At 39.1% G+C, this 22,873-nt stretch overlaps 1 protein-coding gene across 1 annotated transcript; it reads left to right on the top strand.

Moving 5' to 3' along the window:
• Nucleotides 1-1,033: 1,033 nt before the first annotated feature.
• Nucleotides 1,034-16,473, top strand: plcxd3 (phosphatidylinositol-specific phospholipase C, X domain containing 3). The gene is made up of 6 exons (XM_080894817.1): nucleotides 1,034-1,243; nucleotides 11,118-11,374; nucleotides 11,632-11,805; nucleotides 13,312-13,487; nucleotides 13,953-14,054; nucleotides 15,037-16,473. Exons 1-6 carry the CDS (start codon nucleotides 1,141-1,143, stop codon nucleotides 15,191-15,193), a joined length of 969 nt encoding a protein of 322 aa, XP_080750943.1. The 5' UTR covers nucleotides 1,034-1,140; the 3' UTR covers nucleotides 15,194-16,473.
• Nucleotides 16,474-22,873: the final 6,400 nt, after the last annotated feature.

Genomic DNA, 22,873 nt, shown 5'->3' with positions numbered 1-22,873 from the left:
ACTGGGTTTAAGGTCAACCAAGGCAAAGCCTATTATTTGAGAGACCTATGTTTATATTGGGAGACATGGCAGTGATTAGTGATTATGCACAGTATTTATGACAATATTGATCTTTTTTCTGTGCTTTTGCTGGCAATGGTTTGATAAACCGTTCCTCTCGTGACACTCCTCCAAACACATAATTGTAGAAAACACAACCAGATGGGAAAACGACAACAACAAAAAAACCTGATTTTGGCAGAGAAGTCAGTCATCTACTTTGCTGTCATTTAGGTAATAAATTCCGTGGAGTGTCTGGACATGATACAGACCATGAAAGAAAAGGTTTTGTATATTCTCCATCTTTATACCATTACAACCTATTTTCTGAATGACTCGTGTTAAGCTGGCCAGCCAGCTGATTGTAATCACACTGATTATGCAGAATGGGTCATTTTCATATAGCTTTCAGTGATTCAAGTGCATGACCTTAGCTCAGACATAGGTTAACTAGGAATTAGAATTTAATCTGTGACCATCTTATGTTAAAACCCTACACTAACTGAACCTTTTTGGATAATGCACATATCCAGTCCTCTAAAAAGATGGCTTTAAATGTCCAAAATGTTCTAACCTCAGTAAAAGCATGTCTTGAATTATGGAATCAGCTTGGCAGACCTTTTTACATAGGCTATTCATATCCAACTATGTGGTTCCAAAATATTTAACATGCTGCCCTCATGTGGGGGTGTTCTGGCAACCTTATGGGTTTGTGTAGTCTAGCATTCATGCTCTGTGCATTAATGCTAAAAACATGAGATGATTATATGTTGCCTTTTATTTTGTAAGTGACTAGTACTGAAACATACCCATTGCGGCGTTTAGGCTATGTTACTATTGGGCGACTAACCACCGAATGTTGCCATATTTAGATCCATCCAACCGCATTTTCATAAATGTGCAACACGCCTATGTGTGCTGCTGGGGGGGCTGACTTCTCGGTCGCGCAGTTGTGTCTGTGTGTGTGCGTGAGATAGGGATGCTGAGAGAAAGTGAGGCAGGGCGCGAGTGTGTCTGTGTGTAGAGAGAAAGAGAGAGCGCGCGCTCCAGGTTGGCGCAGGCACCGGTCAGGGAGAACGGAGCGTTGTGCAAGGTGGAAGCATGGCTTCGTCTCACGGGAGAAGCGACCTGCGGTTCGCAGACTGGATGGCAAGTTTACCGCAGAGCATGCACACTATCCCGCTCACCAACCTGGCTATTCCCGGTAAGTGTTTTTTTTTTTTTTTTAAGACCTTGTCCAAGTGTAATCGGATGAGGAGGATGCCCGTGTCTTTTTAACCTCGCGCATTGCGTACAGCTTTTCTAGTAGATTAGAAATGCACAAATTGACAGTTTCAGATTTGTGTTTTACCGCTTCCTAAACTTGAATTGTGCATTTAATACAACCGTCACTTTCGTTGCACCTCGTTGGAACAAAGGGTAAGACCTGTTGCGCAACCAAAGAAGTACTATGTATTTATAATAGTTCAGTTGCTTGTGTTGCGATCACCTGTCTAACGGTTATCAAAATACCCAGCTGTCGTGTTCGTTCTCCGGCCGAGTAAGTATGCACTTAGAAAATAATGATAATAAAGAAAAGGGTCATCTAGAACCACTCTATAGGTTCAGAATAGATGAGCCACGCTGCTCTGTTTGTGCTTTTATGCTGGGGTGGTGGCCACAGGGAGACGGAGTGGGATGGGTGCCGTCTGCACACTCAGATGATCACAGCGCATCCCATTGAAAATGTGCTGTCGGACCTTTATCCAATCAGTGTGCCGGTCTTTTTAACTCCATTCAAATGGGAAATGCTGGTTGTATAGCCCACCACTGATCTGACTGATAGAATGTCTTATTAGCAGCCAGTTAAATCCATATTCACTGCCTAGCGATTATCACACCTCCACACAAAGCGATTCGATTCTTCATTCTTGTGAATTTCTAATCCTTTGTGCTTCATTCCCTTTCCCCCTCCTTTCTGTCTCACTTTCACTCTTCCGCTCTCTGTCTTTTTCTTGCTGAACTCCCAATACCTGAGGTGTTTATTGGTTGGCATGTGCAACATTGCATTTCACATGCAGATGGATTAGTGGTTGATGTCCAGGGCACGGCATATGACCAAATATGATCACAGCTTTTAAGGATGCCAAGACACATGCAGTCAAATTAGATGTAATGGAATACAAATAAGGACTGGAACAACATAGTATGCATAATCTATGCTTGTAATTTTGCTGAATCATGTGCTGTGCGGAATCACAGTTCATCCATGCCAAGACAGCATGGGAACATGCTCTGTCCCTTTTAATTAGGCATTAATATCTCTCATTGGTTCTGTGGCCTGCAGCTCAGCTGAGGATAGCTCAGTTTATCCTTCATTTGGATACAGATTCTGTAAACATCCACCAAATCTTTGCACTTTCTTGTGTTTGCCTGCACATATTTGCCAAGAAACTCCAGAACACACAGGATTTCTATCCAAGCTCATTATAGCAACAACCATGTGTTCCTATTGGAGTGTACGTCCGAGTTCTTTCAAAAGTGTGCATCTCATATCACATTCTTTTGTCTCATCATTGAACGCAGCATTAAGCCTTTGTTCAAGCAGGAATAAAACTGGGACAGACAAGAAACAAAAAGGATGGGCGATTCATTTCCTCAAACAAGTCTCATAGCTCCACTTAATTGGAAGAATATTATTTCCAGGATGTTACTGGAAAATGCTGCTGTACAAAACTTATTATACAACCGCTGCTGCCTGTTTCTTAGTTTGTTTTTCTGTGCTCACTTTTTCAAAATAGCAATTCACCTACCGCAGAGCTTGAAATATCCAGGGAAAAGTAGTACTTTACAGTGTAGGATAATGTGATGGCTGCTACTCCGCTGTTGCCAGAAAACTTCACAGTCTAGCTGTTAGCACACATAACCATCTGAATGATTGACAGTTTATTTTAGGGTACTGAGGTGGCAGATTCATTACTGTCGGATTTTTTTAATATATATATAATGTTTTAACAGCATTTGCTGTGCTTCAAGTAACTAGTTAATGAGCTAATGCTGCCAAATTATTTGTGCATATAGCACATTAAAGATACTCAAAGTAGCAGGTGTTTGATGGCTACAACAGCTGTATAACAGATGTGTAACAGATTGCATGTGCTTACCTGTTACATTTGAGTGGTTCAACCTGCAAAATCTTGTTATGAAAGCAGTTTATATGCTACAGTACATATGATGCTGACTGTGGTTGTTCACTCATTTTAAATTCCTGCTATTTCTTGTTACTTTGTGTGATTGATGGACAATTCAAAAAATTACAATGAGACTGATCCAGTGACGGTAAACTTAGCAATGTCACCTACCTCTGTCAAGTGAACTTAAATACAGGTTATTTACAGTATTTAAATATGAGAGATATTAACAGATAAAAATCTGTTTTCATTTAGAGACACTTAATGAGATTGCACAGCTAGATCCATATAGTTTTGGACACAGACACAATTTTTGTTCTGTCCATCTGCACTGTAAAGTGTCATCCAATGAATTTTGCTGTGCAACGTATTCCCATGCATAAGGAGCCTCCAACATATTTAATAAACGATGTTGTATACTATGAATCTTGGACAAAATATCAGGTGTATGTTCTCAGAGCAGCCAGAGTAAGAAATGAGGGTTGAAAAAAACACAGCATTTTTTTATCCTGAGAGATGGTTGCAAAGGAAAGTATTCCTTAACGTTTTGCTCTTCCAGGTAAGGGGCAAAACACTGCAAAGTCTGATCCTGAATGCCAACAACATGGTCGAGACAATCTGAAATAGAGGAATGATCAATTTTGTCAAACTTAGCAGGCCCAGCTGAATTGAAATTGCATGATTTACCGAGTTCAAAAACACATGTGAATCATTTGACACTTAAAGGAGAGCTGACTCAGTGTGGTTGTGAAACCTGGAGAAGATTTGTCCAGAAAAAAGAAATGAGCTGTGCACAGAGCTTTTTCTTTCATTCTAGAATTACAGTATATAACAATAGTACTGAGGAAGGGTGTTATCTGAGGGAGTCAGATTTAGATGTTTTTAACTGGATGACACTGGGACAGCTCTTGTCCAGTTTATTTGGAATAACTGCACATTTCTAATTTGTTTGTTTGTTTGTTTGTTTTATGCTATGACTCATGACTGAGCACAGTTGCGTTGTGGCTGTTTGATTAATTATGTGAGAATAATACATGCTCTCATTTTCTTAATCCTGCTAATCCACTGCAGACTACGTTGTTTGAGACCTAAGAACATGGTAGCACTTAGGCATGACTCAGCTTTCTGCATTGTCCCTACATGCCACTTTGGCCTCCGGCTGTGCCGACATATCGCATCTATAAAAGTCAAATGGCTTGTGCCTATACTAATTGGAACTAGGTTGAAGGGCTGTGCAGGAGAGGAAAGAAAGACGTAGTAGAATATTAAATATTTGGGTCATTGAAGGGAGAGATGGAGAGGGAGCAGCTACCTTTCTTGTTTTACCCAGGCTGATTAGTGTTTGACTCTTTTCCTGTGGCTACTGTTAAATCTGCCAGGTGAGGGCTGCAGACTGGCTGGCATTCCTCTCAGCAAGACGGTCAGCAGAAAGGTGTGCCACCAGAGATACTGTGAATTTCTTTCTCTGTCACCATGAAACGAGCTTAAGAGGGGGAAGGGAAGATCTGTCACGTTTTTACTACCATAGTAATTAAATGGATTTTCAGTACTTTGTGTGGTGGTAGGTGTATAATTTGAACTATGTGCTCACTGGCATGTACAATATCTGTGTCGTGCAGGTGTGCATGACAACTAAATGAATCAGCACTATAGTGGCAACACAGTATTAGTCACTTATTATGAAATGCTTTTTATGGGTTTATTTAAGCACCTAAAATATTCAAATGTATTGTCTTAATAAATTGAACTGGTGAGTGAAACCATATCGTTCTGGATCGTTAAAGCTACATTAATTAATATTCAGCGATTATGAATCAGAAGAACTGCAAAATAGACTGCTAGCATGCAATTTATATACATTATACATTTATTATTTATATTATTTTTGCCTTAAACAAAGACTTTAGAACTAGCAGCTGTAACCCGTTTACATAGACTTTCTCAGTTACTTTAGAAAGCGATGCAATCTCAACTTTTAGGTTTTTTTTACTGTTTATTTCTTATTTCAGAGTACAATGATTAAATGGTGCATCATTCTATTGTGATAATTTGGTCAACACACTTTTTAAGTACTTTATTTACTTCACACCCATGGCCGGTTTCAAATCACCAATTAACCTAACGTCTTTGGACTGTGGGAGGCAGCCTGGAGAAAACCCACTCAAACACAGGGAGGACATGCAATCTTGTCCTCCCTTGCTGTGAGGCAAAAGTACTAAGCACTATAACACCGTGCCGTCCCATTCCATTCCATGCAGATAATATTGATTATTTTAATACCGGGGAAGAAGGCTGATTTACACTTCTCTATACTACATTTTCAGGCTCAGGGGAGCCATTCTTCACCTCCTGAGTAACAGCTCAAGGCTTTAGGTAAGCAATGAATAGCATGAATTACCAAGGGGGATGGGTGAAGGCAGTGGTATTAGGTTAAGATAGTCTTGCGAGAAATAACAACTAATCCACTGTAAGAAGAGGCATCTTGAGTTTCAGTGGTTCCCTCTGGATAGAGAAAAAGGCTTGCCCTGGACTTTTAGCTGTAAAAGGCCATTAGTCCCCTGATTAGATCACTTTGACGCCACTTAAACCCCTATAGAGCAAGATGGATGAATGGTATTAGATGCCAAGATAAACACTGGTAGTGCGGATGTTTGAAGAGGGGGAGTCAGTCAACTCAAAGCCACTGAAAAACAGGATATAATGTGCAATACAAAAGCAAAAGGGGGGTCTTTGTTAGAGAGAGAGAGAGAGAGAGAGAGAGAGAGAGAGAGAGAATGCCCATCTTAGAGCTATTTCCTGCTATGGCTCGTTATCTGTGAATCAAGACCCTCCTTAATCTGAGTGAAATTTTGTTTTGCCAAAGATATTGTGTGCATCTTGCTTGTTTGGAGCTCATGAGGATTTTACAGTTAGCAGTTTTGCAAAAAATTCCCTCGTTTGCAGTATTGTATTATGCTGATGCATGATACTCATAATTAGCCACTCATTAGCCAACATCATATATTTGTGGAGTTTTCACTTTTATAAGTTGCTTAAAGAAAATTAAAAAAAATATTGTAGAATCCAAAAGAAATGGTTCAGTGTGGAATTCTCCACTGGCTCGTTTTCCCACCATTTGCAGTTAATTGCATTTCCAGCAGAGACACTTATCTTAATAGTCACATAGTCTCAAAGTCAAATAATTCAGCCTCATCAGAAATACAGTGTGCACACTAATGCTCAAACAAGATGGAGAAAATAAAGTGTTAAGACAGGAGAAAAGGAACTGGAGAGTTTGAAAAATAGATGCAAAGAGTAACACTTGCAGAATTACTGTAAAAAAAAAAAAGAAGTGTAAATGACAAAATTATGTAGAGTCAGAAGCCTATATCTATCTTGTAGTAACATTTAGCTCATCTCCATCCTGTCAGTTTTCATTCTCTTCTCATTTTTTTTCTTCTCTTCTCCTCTTTCCTCTACTCAGCATCCTAAAATAGATCTAAAAAGGGTGGAGAGTGGTAATGTTTTGTAATGAAAAAGGGCACAAACCACCAGTGGTTCTCTCTGAATGCTCTGCTCTCATTCAGTCAGAATGACTCAGTTAACAAAGGTCAATTCTCTAAGGTAACAGTAGCAGCACCCAGCACCACTGTCATCAACATTGTCATCATCATCACTCTGTTTCACCTTGTTTAAGTCTTTTTTGTTGTCTCTGTGGCACTCTTGTTCATCTTCTCTCTTTGCAGTTTGAGACTCTTCTTCTTGTGTGCGGCTGATATTTACATGTCGGAGAAAAGAGTTCCCTAAGTTTGCTTTCCAATGAAAGTGCTACACAAGTGACATCTACTTGTATTATTCTGGGATATGTTTTTTTTCAGGGTGCTTTAGTTTTTTCTGTGTACACATCTTCAATTTTATCAAAGTTAAAGTGATCAAACAGCTTGACAGTAGTTTGTTTGGATATTGTTTGCGGTAGGTAATTCATATCAAACACTGGACTCTATTCCCCATTAATGCCTTTCCCAGTAATTGCATATTTTAAATACAGAGAGGAATGTTCATTCTCATGGCAGTAGCATGAAGATTTTGCGCATTTGTATATTATTGTAATTTACTGTCTGCATTTGGTGACAAAGATTATCCGGTCAGTGGTCTTTTTATTGATTTACCTGCTGCTTTTTTTTCATTCATCATGACACTCGATAGAAGTATCACAGTCACCGCACATTTGCACTCTGGTAAAAGCTAAGAAACAGCTGTACTTCTTAAGCAAACTTAAGTGGGCTGAATTCCTGTGTCAAGTTCTTGATAACATTTACAGAGGATCAGTGTAAAGCCTGGTAACTGGAAAAATCAGGAACTGGCATGAAATGTGCACATCCCAAGACCTGGAAACTGCAGGTGATTAATACTGCTCCGAATGTCACCAGTACCAATCTATGGAACATAAATGATAAACTATATAAGACAATCCACCCCAGTCACAACCTGTTATGTTGTATTTGCTTCTAAAGCTAAAATGAGAAGTATAAGAAGTTTAAAATCTTACACTTTGAAAGGAGAAGTTTTTTTGTCTCTGTAGACAAGTTTGAAATGACTCAGTTCTGAGCTGCTGTTGTTTGTTTTTGTGAGAATGAAAACTAATTGTGTGGATTGTATGTTTCAAAAACTGAAATGCTTCCACACATTTCCAAATGAATGTTTTTCCCTTGAGAAATGGCAGACCATCAAGGTGGAGCATAAACAATAATTAATCACATTCAGGGCTCAGGCATCATAATAGTATTGGAGTGAAGTTCTCACATTTCTGCAAATTCTCACAGATGTTCTGCACATTTGGCAAAAGATTTGGCCCTCCAGGGTTGATACTGTCTCAGCTTTTCCTGTGAGATTGTTTCTCTCTGCAACATGGCATCAACCATGGGCTTTTTGTCATACATATTTATAGAAGTATTTGTTAGCAATGCAAAACAAACCTCATTAGTTTCCCTCAGGTGCTAGGCTTTCATTAAAAACTAATAAAATATAGTTTGTTGCTAGATCCTTGGGGACTGTTAGATTTAATTTATATCTTATAACTGTTCTTCTTTCCCCAAACAGAACAACGCGTATCTCAAGGAGAGTGGCCTATGCAGCTTGATGGGTGTGTAGCTATTAGAAGTGTGTGTTGCAAAACTGAAACAATTATTCAGGTTATTGGTTAAAGGGCAGCAGCCACTTCAAGTGTAAATTAATTGTTTCAGTGATTTTTTTTCTTTTTAATTAAAGAAGGCCAAACTTACCTTTTCAAACATCTCATATGTGAAGATTTGCTTACTTATTTTTACTTGTATACATTGTGAAGAGGTATTTGCCCCCTTTCCTAAATGTCTTCTTCTTCTGTTATTCATATTTATCAAACAGATGTTAATTAGACAAAATTAAGTTGTAATAGTTGTAAACTTTCCCAAGACTGGCCAGCCTAAATTACTCCAAGAGGTCATCAACAACTCATCCAGTGGTCACAAAGAACCCAGAACAGCATGTAAAGACTCAGTTATGGTCAGTGTTTATGCTCTTTGCCAGAAAAATCCAGAAGGAGAATGTCCAGCTTGGTTGTGGAGCAGGACAATTTATTATCGTTTTGTTTATTCGTATTGTTGCCCTTGCTGCTTAACTAATTTCTCCTTGCGGGACCATAAAGTATTGCATTGAATTGAACTGATCTGAAACACACCAGCAAGTCCACCTCTCAGGGCAGGGATAGCTCAGTAGGTAGAGTGGTTGCCCCATGATCGGAAGGTCGGGGGTTCGATTCCCCTTAACAGCTACCCTGAGGTACCCCTGAGCAAGGTACTGTCCCTACACACTGCTCCCCGGGCGCCCAATGGCTGCCCACTGCTTCACTGAGTGAATGGGTTAAATGCAGAGAGCAATTTCCCCACGGGGCTCAATAAAGTACAATAATGTACACACTTCTTTCAAAGACTCAAAAACCAAATTTGGCCTAGTCAAAATCTGGATTTAAATCTAACTGATATGTTTGGCATGACCCTGGTTTCATGTTCAGAAACCAACCATACAGTCATGTGAAAGAGTCATTGTCTATTATCACAAGTGGCTGATCAAATTTCTTGCTACCAAGGGTGGCATCGCCAGTTATTACGTTTAGGGGGCAATTACTTTTTTCACATGGGGCCATGTAGGTAGGGGTTGCTTCTACCCCGTGATAGATGAAATCATTATTTAAAGACAGCTTATTGTATTAACTCAGGTTATTGTTGTGTAATATTACAATTATTTAATGATCTGAAACATGTAAGCATGACAAATATGCCAAAAAAAGATGTCAAGATGGGGGCTTAAATAAATTACTTAAATTGTTTGACTTTTTCACCACACTGCAAGGGTCATTTCAGTAACAAGCGCCCTAAAGGCATCAGCAGTAGCGTAGTTTTCAACATTGACTGAATGACTGGATAATGAAAATAATTTTGCGATGATTATGATTTGTTGTTGCGCAACTTTGAGCCCTAAAAAGCAAAGATTTTCTGCAGAGGCAGCTGTTGGAGTCGGTTAAGGTCATGCTCTGCTACGCTGTGACCCTGGTGGTGCGGCTTAGCCAGTAGTGATGCGACTGCTGCCCTGCCCCAGGATTCAGCTGTCTACTCAGCTTATGGTCATTCGCTGTGCTGACTGTGAAGACCTAGCACCGCTATATAGATAGCTGAAGGTCAGTTCAGGCTCTGTGTCAGAGGGGTGGTGGTGGTAGAAGGTGAGGATGTGAAATGTAAAGGGGATAATGAAGAAGTCTCAGTGATTATGAGAGGAGCAGGAGATGTTAACTGCTCAAGCAGAACACACAACCTTCAGGTCTATTCTACAGCTGATCCTGAGTTTGTCTCAAGGAAATAGTTAAATGTCACAAAGGAATCACCATTCAGTGTACAGACTGGCTTACACAAATGTATTTTTTTCACCATTTCAATTTTAATACAACTAAGAAAACATCAACTGTATCACTGTTAATAACAAAATAAATATGCTTTTAGAGGTTTTTCACAGATTCCACTGCCTGTATTCATGTGACTTGTTTTATTTCCTGAGGCTTGTAGATGTCTGTATCTAAGATTTTTGCTGCCACTCCAAAATGATTGTGATCCCCAAGGCTCCAAAGATGACATTTGGAAAATTTCACAGCATGTATCTTTTCAGATACGGTTCCAGAGCTTGTCGGGAAAACTCTGACAGAAGACATAGACCTTTAAATTTTGATCATTCAGAGATATTGGTGAGAAGCGTAGTTGTGTGGAAGCAATTTAATGGCAGGTTCACTTGTTAAGCAAGTGTGTCTGAATTTAAGCAGGAATCCAAAACCAGGCATTTCACAGTTAGAGGTCTATCCTAGTTTAAAGCTTAGTTTAAAGTCTTCATATCCAGAGTGGATAAAATAGTTGTCATCCAGGTTGTAAATTTGTTAAGTCAAAGGCTGTAATTTTTCTTGATTCTTTATTTTGCCTTTAATTTACACCAAAACTCAGTTTTATCGGAAAAGGATAATATGTAAACGATAAAACTTTATTAGAGAATGACCATCAGGAATCTGATTTCCTTGGGATTCTGACAGGGACATAACTGGATTTAACTTTGAACTATTAGAGTATAAGTAAGATGGATGTGTGTATGTATGTATATGTGTATATATATATATATATATATATATATATATATATATATACAGCACCTGTCAGAATCCCAAGGAAATATATTTTCTTCTTCAAGCTGTCCGAGTTCATGATTTGCAACCTTGGATGCTGTTTTTCGTGTAGTTAGTTTTGTTACCTTGGTTTTGGGCTATTTCTCAGTAATGACCTCAACTTTCAGTCGTCTCCCACCAGAAACGACACCTGCAGTAGTCAGTATGCAGACTCATGTTTGTGTTTCCCCCAGGATCCCACGATTCCTTCAGTTTTTACATCGATGAGGCGTCTCCAGTGGGCCCCGAGCAGCCAGAGACGGTGCAGAACTTCGTTTCTGTTTTTGGCACGGTGGCCAAGAAGCTAATGAGGAAGTGGTTGGCTACACAGACTATGAACTTCACGAGCCAACTGGAGGCTGGGATCCGGTTCTTTGACCTGCGCATCTCCACCAAGCCCCGTGACCCTGAAAATGAGCTGTACTTTGCCCACGGGCTCTTCAGTGCCACGGTTAGAAAAGAGTAGAGTTTTGATGGTTTTTGATGTGATGACTGTTTAGCAATGCTTGTGGTTGCTAAGTGATATCTAACCATCTCTGTGTGTGTGGCAACATATTTATATTTGAGTGTAGACTGAGAGCCTAATTATACAAGGTCCTTCAGAGATTTGAAGTACACAGTTCACAGTCTGTATGTCTACATTTAATATCATCACTAAAGATTTTAATAATGTGCATATTTTGTTTTTTTTGTTGTTGTTTTTTTTAGGTCAGAGAAGGCCTAGAGCAGATCAGCAGTTTTCTGTCAGCTCATGCCAGAGAGGTGGTCTTCCTGGATTTCAACCACTTCTACGGCATGCAGAACCTGCACCATGAAAAACTGGTGACCATGCTAAAGGAGGTGTTTGGAGAGAAGCTCTGCCCTGTTGTTTTTGCTCAGGAGGTATAAATACACTTAACTTTTAACAGGGAGGAGGAGGGGTACGTGAAGTAGGAGCAGCTGAACATTTTTCTGATGCTTCTTTCGTCTTACCAAGAACATCTTATTTAGCTGAGTTCAAAAGACCTCAAGCAATTATTGTTTTCTCAGCACCGCACAACAGTGATTTTGTGTTTTGATCAGTACCGATGTAGAATTATGGTTATTACATCTCTAATCATAGTTCATTTTTTCACTCAGAATAATAATAATAATAATAATAATAATGGATTGGATTTATACAGCGCTTTTCAAGGCACCCAAAGCGCTTTACAATGCCACTATTCATTCACTCTCGCATTCACACACTGGTGGAGGCATGCTACGGTTGTAGCCACAGCTGCCCTGGGGCAGACTGACAGAAGCGAGGCTGCCATATCGCGCCATGCCCATTTGCTTAGGAGACAAGTAGAAAAGTCTCCCTAAGATGAGACTTTGCTCTTTGAAGGTTTTTCAGGGTTTTTTTTGTCTTTTTTCCCATCCAATTGTGGCCCATCTTCATCTCCCACCCTCCCCTGTAACTGAATAACCTAAAATAAGCAGTACCAGTTAGCCCTGCAATTCATGAACTACCACAGTCGCTGACACCACTCTAAGATGAGCACCTTCCTGTCAGGTGCAGCAGCTGAGTGAAAGAAAAAGAGGGCAAAAAGGCCAAGAGTGACTAGTAGGTTCTGAGAAAACAATGAGCTTCTCCTCAGTGTTTAATTTTGTAGACGGAGACCTGAGACTGTAAGTTTATCTGCCATTCCCTTGTCATCTCTATAGCCCACATTTGCTTTGCTATTCAAAGTTAATCCACTTCAGCACTGTTTTCCAGCACTTGTTTGGTCTATTTTAAGAACTAATATTCAGCTGCAAGCCCATTTTTCAAAAAAATAAATCAGCTCAAATAATCAGCTGGAAAAGAAGATGTGAAGTGTATGTGTCTTGGGATTCTGATGAAAAGGTGTATTTTTGCTGTAATTGACACTCCCTGAGGATCATCTAGCTCATTGCTGTTACCGGTTGCTTACGATTAATTAATATTGCTATCCAGCATTTCTTTCATCGGATGTAGCCAACAAAATGTGCTGCTGATGTCCAGCTATACACATAAGCATGTATTTGTAAGAATGCAACTTGTGGGAGACAGTCTCACTGTTTTTACGTCTGCAAAAATGCTTTCAGAAATGTATCATCACGTTAGAGTCAATGCAATTCACTTAAAATAGATTTTATATGTAGTTTGGTTCACTTACAGCTCTCTGTTGGTGTTTTATTGAGCCACTGACTTCAAAAATAACACATCTGACACCTTCTGTGATAAGTCAGTACTAAATATTGAAGATGCATCACTCTGAGAGAAATTCATTCATTCAGAATTAATTCAGAACTAAGCTGTCAATAAATCAGCTACCTGTTCAGGTTGTTTTATGTTCCTCAGTTTATAACCTCTTGCTACTATGAACACCTCCCTCCCTCACTCAGGTGAGTCTTCAGTATCTATGGGAGAAGGAGTACCAGGTGCTTGTCTTCTACCACCATCCCATGGCCCTGGAGGTGCCCTTCCTGTGGCCAGGCCAGATGATGCCTTCTCCCTGGGCCAACACCACTGACCCGGAGAAGCTGATTCAGTTTCTGCAGGCATCTATCACTGACCGCAGGTACATTTCATATTCATGAATCCAGTGTCTGCTACACAGAGGAAGAAATCAGATAAAATCTGTTGTGTTCCCCGCATAAATTTTTTTAATCACTTTAATTAATGATCCATGTTTCATTAACTTGGTTTTATGTTTTGTAACTTTGCAAATGAGCCATAAGGATTAAACACAATGGATCTTTTTTATCATGATGTAGATATATTGCAGTGCTTAGAGGTCTGTACAAATAATTTGACTTGCTTTTGGCTCCTTTGCTTAACTTACTGATTTCATCAGCATGCTGCTACAAGTAAGCAGGCTTTAAAAAGATTAATTGCAGTTAATGCAAAGTAATTAATTCAAAGGTAAAGCAGTGAATTATATAAGAAGTAGCACTTCTGTAAAGCAAATATATTATGGTGACTATTAAAAAGGAAGAAAGTTACAGCAAAGATAACATGTAAACCCTCAACGTTTCTCTTGCAGGAGGAAGGGGACATTCTTTGTCTCCCAGGTGGTTCTGACACCAAAAGCCAGCACTGTGATGAAGGGTGTGGCTAGTGGACTGAGAGAGACAATTACAGAAAGGTGTGCATGCTCATTTATGTGCATGTTTTTGTGCTCATGATCGCTATTATGCTAGGCCTAGCAAAAAATGCATTGTTACCACCAGTGGTGGCACACAGTCTTCTTCCACACATACACAGACGCTCAGTTTTGTGACCAGAGTTATGGAAACACCTCAGGCACCAGAGCCCACAGAAGTGATTTAGCCATAACAGCTCGCAACAAAAAAATCACAAGCGTGTGTACCCTGACAGATACACACTTTAGGAGTCAAATGTGAGTCATTGTGGCATTTTGTAACTACAACCAAAGGCATGGTGGTTTCTACAGGTATCCCCAGGCATTTGACACTGGCCTAATTCGAGTTATTGTTTTTCTTTCATCTTTTTTTTGTCTGGAACAACTGCCATAAACCAGAGGCAATTTTTCCTCACGTTATGTCTCCTCTTTTCAGTTATGGTACACAACTTTTTTTTAAATTATATTAATTTACCCTTAGCTTTGTCTGTGTTTCATTCCCTCTTAATGTCCCCAGTTTGTTAAAAGCATCAACAGCAAAAGCATCAATTTTCCTGGCATGAATTATTCATTTGATAATTCCACTATCAGCCTCTCTCACCAGGCATTTAGTTACTTTGATGTAGGCATCCTTCAGAATCCCATCCAAGCGTTTTGCACATAGACTGCCAGCGTTGGACTCAGCATAACAAGAAAGCAAACAACGAGGAGACAACGCGTAGATTTTATTTTTAATTTTTATGCAGAAAGCTGCTCTTCTTTGTTGCTCAGCTCACGTGTCCGGCATGTTCAGAGTGTCCTTCACGCAGCTGGTGTCTGGCTCGCAGACATCACATGCAGCATCACAGGGATCTTTTATCTCAGCACGCCCCTCTCTGTGTTTAACCAACTGTGAATCATCCCTTCCTCTCTTCCTTTTTTTGACATCATTTTTTTCCCCTTGCACTCTTTCCACTAACATGCTTTTTCTTTTCATTTCTCCCAGGGCTTTACCAGGTATGATGCAGTGGATCAGATCTCAAAGACCCGGGGAGAGCGGCATTAACATCATCACAGCTGATTTCGTGGAGCTTGGAGAATTCATCAGCGCCGTCATCACCCTCAATTATCACCTGGATGACGAAGACGACGATGCGACCTGAGAACCCGCAGCAGGCGTCAAGGAGTGCAGTCACCACCACTGATACTAGTGGTTGCGTCTGTGCTCTCACTCTTTTCTCTTTGGCATTTATTTCAGGAGGGGGAGCTAAACGGCTCCTTTCACTTTATTTAGGGCTATAGTGAGATGAGCGGTCAAATGGAAAAAGGAGATTGAGGAATTTCAAGTTGAGACTGGTAGACATAACGCTGATGTTCGGTTGGAGCACTTTGAGAGTGAGGTTTTGTTTTGTTTGTGTCCAGTTTTAGGGGATCCAAAAGATTTTTGATTATTTTGTTTGTTTGTTTTTTCAGGTAAAATGTTTATTTTCTTTACTCCCTGTGCTGTAAAAATCCCTGCTTTGTCCACTGATCAAATGCACTGTTTTCAGGCTTACCACTTCATCACGGGTAGGTTCCTCAGAGCATATCAACCGTCTGCTAAATGTATTGGTACATCAATCGTGGTATTCTAGTGACAGTGACAGTTTTTTCAGAGGCTGTTTATAATAAGTCTGTGTATCTCAAACTTTAGGCCGGTGTAAGTAGCTAGCAGTTGTATGTCTTGTTTGGCAAATCTGTCCAAGTGAATTCTCTCTCTTTTGTTTTTAACAATATGCATCTTTGGTCAGATCACTGCGGGTGTTTTTGAAAACGCCTCCAGCAGCTTGAATGCAGAGTGTGATTAAAAAGTGTTGTTCCAATGTGTTTATTCAATACATAGACAAAAACGAATCATTCCCATTTCTTTTTGAAACTGTATTCCCTCGTGGGATTTTCACCCAGTTAGTCTCCACTGAAGCCAGCTTGCAGCAATGGCGTTTATTAGACACCTGTGTACTCTAAAACTATTTATCGATAGATTAAAATGATTCATGCAGTAATTCAAAACCATATTGCAAGAGAGAGTGAGAGTGCAGCTTGGCTGGCCGACAAGTGTTCTAATCATGTAAGATGGATACACAGCGGTCTCTTGTGCATGAGCACTAAAACAGTAATTTTCACATTATCTGTTTGATTCATATTGCAAGACAAGCATCAGTTCTCACTGTTGGAAATGAAGTTGATGAAGCAAGACATTTCTAATGAGAAGGCATTCAGTGTGACTTTTTTTTTTTTGCATTCTGTCGTGGGTGTTGAGTCGTGATAGCCAAGTATAAAAATACAGTATATCTGGGTGCCACCGTCTGCATTTCCTTTGCTCATTGCTTGCCCCCAGTCTGCATGTATCTGCAGATATATGTCTGCATATATATATATATATATATATATATATATATATATATATATATATATATATATATACACTGAACAAAAATATAAACGCAACACTTTTGTTTTTGCTCCCATTCCCCATGGGATGGATGTAGAGACCTAAAATTCATTCCAGATACACAATATAACCATCCCTCCCAAACAGAGGTCACAAATCAGTCCAAATGTGTGGTAGTGGGCACATCTGCTATATTGAGATAATCCATCCCACCTCACAGGTGTGCCACATCAGGATGCTGATCTGACATCATGAGTAGTGCACAGGTGTACCTCAGACTGCCCACAACAAAAGGCAACAAAATTACAAATTTTGTATTGTTCGATACATATGCGTACCGAACCGAAAGCACCGTATCGAACGGTTCAATATCGATACGAGTATTGTTGCACCCCTAATATATATATATATATATATATATATATATATATATATATATATATATATATATGAATGAGTCACCCTGAGCTCCATCACTATATCATGTATTTCATAATACTAGGTGACTGCTTCACAGCCACTCAGAGACTTATTGTATTTAAAAAAAATAAAATAAAAAAAAATCATAATTTAGAGTCAGGGGTCCTGATTTGGCAATGATGTTTTATCACTAGGAAAATAATACAAGAAATATTCAGTTGAGATATATGTGCAACTCTTTAGCATCTTCTTATCGCTCATGTTTATGAATCCCTCAATTTCTGCTGTGTCAATGTTAGGGCAATACATTAATTTCTTATTTATATTTGGTGCATGTCATTCTTTCACTTCCCGGGTTTAAATCAAGATGGAAAAGTACAAAGAAATGAGATTCAAAAAGACATCTTTTGTTGCAAGGTTTTATGCATGGAAAACACACACACACACACACACACACACACACACACACACACACACACACACACACACACACACACACACACACACACACACTAGTCAAATATCCACACACCTCATGGTCTGTGTGGTATTTTCTGTAGAGAATGTATTCTGCCAGGACAGTGTTAAGAAGTTCAGTAATGTAAAGCCAAAAACAGAAAACTTTACTCTTTGGCTTGGTGAATGTATGTGTCTCGTGCGTATCTGTGCCATTTCTAAAAGTTTCATGTGAGTGACTGAGTTTCAGCTAGAAAGTCATGTTTGTATTATTATGCTTCAATGTGAAAATGAGTTCAAGTTTTAGAGTTTAAAGATGTGGTTTCATGTTAAAATGTTTTATATCGTGGAGAGTTTCTACATACTGTAACTGCAAATAGTATACTGCCGATAAATTGTAAGATATTTAGATTATTATATCGTCACTAACAACATTTTCTTCGTTTTAGTGAACTACCACACCGCCCGCGTTTGTCATATTTATTTTACACTTTACTTTTTTTTGCATGAACTGAAATCTTCTACATACTATACTGTTTTCTGTACACCTAGAGGGTCCATGAGGTTTGTGCATAAATTTGATTATTTTCTGCATATTGTTGTTAGGAGCATGCGTGCATCTCAGCTGGAAATGTTCCTTCCCTTTAAGACAAATGTCTAAATTAATTTATTTTTTAAAGGTTGCACTCTTACTAGCCCATGCAGATCATGAATGAACCCACACAAATGAGCAGACTTTAAAATGCTTGCAAACCGTGTTGTAAGGACATTTGTGTCTCTCCTGGTCCAAACTGTTGTCACTGCCTTTATGTTCTGATGTGAAGAGTCCTTTGCTGTTGTAAAACTCGGAAACCTTTGTTCAAAGTGACTCTGTTCTAAGTGGAAAATGGCAGATCAAATAAAGCTTCTATGCCTATTAAGTGAAGTATCATTTCCTCAGGAGTGTCTGGCTTGTTGAGTGGTTAGTGGTTGCTTGGTTGCTTAATTGCTTGACTGAAAAACAAAATCATTATTATGGCCATTATAATAAAATTCTAATCTAATTCAATCACTAAATGGCGGTACTCTAGATCTAATGTAGATTTTCAGCTTTTAAGCCAGCATAGCTGCATTTTTTTACTCGATTTGTGCAGAGGAGCATCTTAAAATCATCCTGTTTCCAGGGTGATGTGGATGGAGGTGGGTGGGCAGCGGCACCCAGGGTGACCTTACTGAGACTGTGTTTTGTAATTCAGCATCTGCCATTCTGCAGTAAGGCGTTGCTCATGAAGAGGAAATAAAGATAACTCGGGTGGAGAGTAGCCCCCTGCATCTGTGCACCTTCGAGAGTATCTAATATGATGACTAATATGATGCACTTATTAGTTATTACAATCTTTTTTTGTTAGGTTAATGTTTTTAAGCATGTAGTTATTTGCTTAAAAAAGGTTCGTTTTGATGCAGTTCTCATGTTAATGCTGTTTTACTCTTATTAACAGAGGTTAATTGACTGAGTGCACTCACTGCTGTGAGCAGTCATCAACCTTCTTTGGAAGCTGCGGTGTGCAATAGCAGAGTGGTTTTGATAGCCACAGACTAGCTCAATGAATGGATATTAAGTGCTTTGATTGCACATTACAGTAGTTTTGGGAAGGAATGGCACAGCTACTTCCCTTTCTCTGTTTATATTCCTTTCTATGTGATATGAGGATTCTTTAAATGTTCTTGTAGTGTGCTTTTTATTTGTTTTCTAAACCATGTTAATGGACTGATGGATGACATGCCAAGAAAAAAAAATGAACGGAAATAGTCTTGGATGTTATTGCTGCAGTCATTTTCCCCCGAAGAAATGATAAAAATGCCAATGTGTTGTTGTGCTTAAAAATGTGTGCATGTTTGGGTCTGTCTGTCTTTTTTTTTTCTGTCACGCACGCACAAGCAAATAGACAGATGAAGAGGAGGTAGAGGTGTAGGAGGTAGAGATGATGGCATTCAGACAGTTTAAAGAGGGGCAGCAGTGAAATGCACAGTTTCAGAAAAGTTTGAAATGTGTGGAGGAGGAAGAATAATTTTACCAGCCACTCTTGTTTCTAGTTCTGAAGTCCTGATTGCTGTTTCTCTGAGGCATATGTATGTATGTATGTGTATATATATATATATATATATATATATATATATATATATATATATATATATATATATATATATATATATATATATATATATATATATATATATGGTAATGTATAGTAAATCCTTTGAATGGAAACTGTTCTCTCAGGCATGAAGAGGAAATAAAGAATGAAGAAAAGTAATTGGAATGCTACAAACAAACTAAACACAATTTTTCCTTGTCCTAAAAACGCAAGGAATTAGGAATTGGAAGATATATTTCTAGCCTCAGAGATAAAAGCAGACATGTATCCTAACTCGGTTTTCACAGCTGAAAAAAGGAAACAGAATATGTGGTCAATCGTTTATGGGTGAGGCTGAGATGCACTTCACCCTACAGTGTAAAACATGCAACGGAGTAAAGAACAAGTTCAACACTGGGGCAATGGCGGGACGGTAATTAGTACTGTTGCCTCACAGCAAGGAGGCCCTGGGTTTGAATCCACTGGCCAGCCGGGGCCTGCTCCCTCTCACAGCCCAAAGGCAGGTATGTTAGGTTAACTGGTGGTTCTAAATTAGCTGTGCTGTAGATGAGAATGTAAGTCTGAATGACTGTGTGTCTCTTGGTGTTAGCCCTCTGATAGATGGTGACCTGTGGAGGGTGTGACCAAACTCTTCCCCAGACAGATGGTTGGATGGACAGATGAATAAATGTTCAACACAAATTTTCAGGTTTCAGAGAACTTAATGACCTTTGAAATGAGACAGAGGAAGCAAAGCTTTCTTAAAAGTCTTGTGACAACCAAGAGAGGGGGCATGAGAAAGAGAGAGAGAGTTGGTCCGTGGCCACTGGTGGTTTATGACCTTTTTAGTCACAACTCATTTTTAAACAGTCTGCATATAAATATGCCACATCAGCAGACAACCCATATACTATAGGGTGTTTGCCTTTTTCCTCCATCTTTATTTGTATTTAACAATTCTGGTTAACATTAGATGGATGGATGGATGAATGGATGATGGATGGATGATGGATGGATGGATGGTGTTCAGTTTCTTATTACCGCACATGTCCTTGGATTTATCTGATGACCCCTTTAGTCACTAAAGCACCAGGCTAGGAAGCTCCAGCACATGTATAGTGGGCCTAATTCTTTTAAATAGAAATAATTATGGATGATTTGGGGTTTTTTGACCATTCAAAATCTTGTAGTATACTTAAATATGTTTGTAACACAATTTGGACATTCATCTGGAGATGAGTATGGATAAAAGCTGCATATTCATTGACTGATACACCCTGTGTGTGCAGCTTACTAACGTCTCTGGCAAGCCAAACTTCCAGGGCAGATGGCGGTCAAAGATGGCTCTCTGAACATCATGAAAACCACACAAGCAGAACTAATGAAGGAGGGCATGGTCTGGTGGCATATTGTCTGAGCCAAATGTTATTCTAGCCTGAGGTGCTGGGATTTGGCTTGCTGCTGTACAGTAGCTGAGTCATTTAGCATTAGGTGGTCATTTCAGAAATACTGGAAATTACTTTTACATCCATTATTGAAGTCCAGGGGAAAGATATGCATGACTTCAGTGTGATTGCCTTGAGTTTATATCATAAACTGAGGTGACACGCTCAGACTAAAGTATTCTCCTAATTATATATTTCCTTTAATGGTTATTACTACATAATTACCCAATATAATTTCACCTTCTTGTGCGTGAAAAATAAAAATCTTGGGTGGTCAGTTTAAATCCAGCCCACATCTGCAGTAACCTTCTATGCATAGAGTTGGCAAAATTCAGATAGTGAGGCTATAGCAGCATTTGTAATGGATGTTTCACCTTTGCTAGCCACAACCATCACCTTCATCTTAAAACTACATCCTAAGAATGACAAAAGCATGGACTAGTTTTTCAACATTACTCTTAGACTGGATGTTTCTTTTTTTCAATACTGATCAGATGAAATAAGGTAGTCCTATAGACTTGTTTCATAAATAAATATAAATTTCAAATGACAGGGAAAATATATAATAAAGATCAGTTCATCACATGTAATTAATAAAGCATTAATTGAGGGTAAGACATTTTGCATAGTTCTGTAGGTATGGTATTTGCATAGACATGCAGATTAAAAAAAACATTATTAGATTTTTAAATGAAATAATTACCAAGGTTGTATGAGGGTGTTTGTTTTTTTTAAAAACTGATGTAAACTCCTCCATAGCAACCAGTTTTAGGATCTAGAGGAAAAGTTCAAATATGTAGAGGAATACTTGTGACTTCTTGACTGACAAACACAAACAAAAACACACACTAGCTTCTTTGGATACTGACCAGGTGCAATCATAGAGACAAAATCTTAAATATCTCGGATACATTTGCAGAATGGATACTGGTGAGCTGCTGGAACAAATTGCTTTTGACATCAGACCGACATCACAAGTGGAAGAGGTTTGCGAATCTGCTGGGACCAGGTGTCAAACGGATCAGAAGAAATTTGATGTCTAAAGCAGAATTAGAACTGCTGCGGTATAAGATAATGTCCAGACAGTAGTACAACAAGAAACAAGTGGCTGAAATGAAACTGATGATGAAAGAGCAGATCACTCTGATCAAATAACAGTAAAATTGTGTTTCCCTGCCTGAACAGAGAATCGAGACTTATTCCAAAAAGGAAACTTAGTTTAAGTATCCCTTTACACACAAAGATCCCACAGTGTGTTTTAAATGACAACATTTCATCTGTAACAGTACCTAATGATCGGGCATTATTACACATGGCTAATAATCTGTAATGCTATTGCAGATAAAGTAATACAAGGCTCCGTAAAACATATCATCTGTGTCACCGCTGCCTGCTCTGCTTTGTCCTGTTGCTGCTGCTCTCCCTGCCTGTGGCTTTGCAGTATGCACGTGGAAATGCAGGGAGGCCTCACAACAGAGAAACAGCAATCAGGACTTAGTGGTCCTGACTTCAGTAGGTAAATATCACACAATTTCTACTTTGTTCTAAAATTGCTGCACCTGGAAAATGACTTCTAAATAAGGAGGTTACCTTGGGGGAGCTTTTGAGTGGATAAAGGGCTGAGATTTTGGGCACTAAGTGTTTGCTCAAGCTTTTTTTTTCTGCTTTATTCCTCTGCTATTGCTATATTCTCATCTCCAACATGTCTTTCCCTTTCCTGTCATTTTACCTCAGTTTCAATCACACTATGCGTTCATTTGACAACCTTAAATTGTAATGTGGGTTGGTTATTGCTAGAATTGATAGGCAGCAGGAATCAATGCACAGCAACACAACCTCGCCTGCCCCGCGACTGCTAAAAAGCATTTCGATGCAGCACTCAGTTTTTGCTATTGAGCTGCCACTATGTGATGAATATGAAGCCGTGATTGCCTGAGACAGCAAATATATATTCATCATTAGTGAGAACCTTGACAC

The sequence above is a fragment of the Rhamphochromis sp. 'chilingali' genome, assembly GCF_963969265.1.
Source record: "Rhamphochromis sp. 'chilingali' genome assembly, chromosome: 10".
In the NCBI taxonomy this organism is placed as follows: Eukaryota; Metazoa; Chordata; class Actinopteri; order Cichliformes; family Cichlidae; genus Rhamphochromis; species Rhamphochromis sp. 'chilingali'.
Note: the sequence above shows the minus strand (reverse complement) of the source record. Positions and strands in the feature narration are given on the sequence as shown.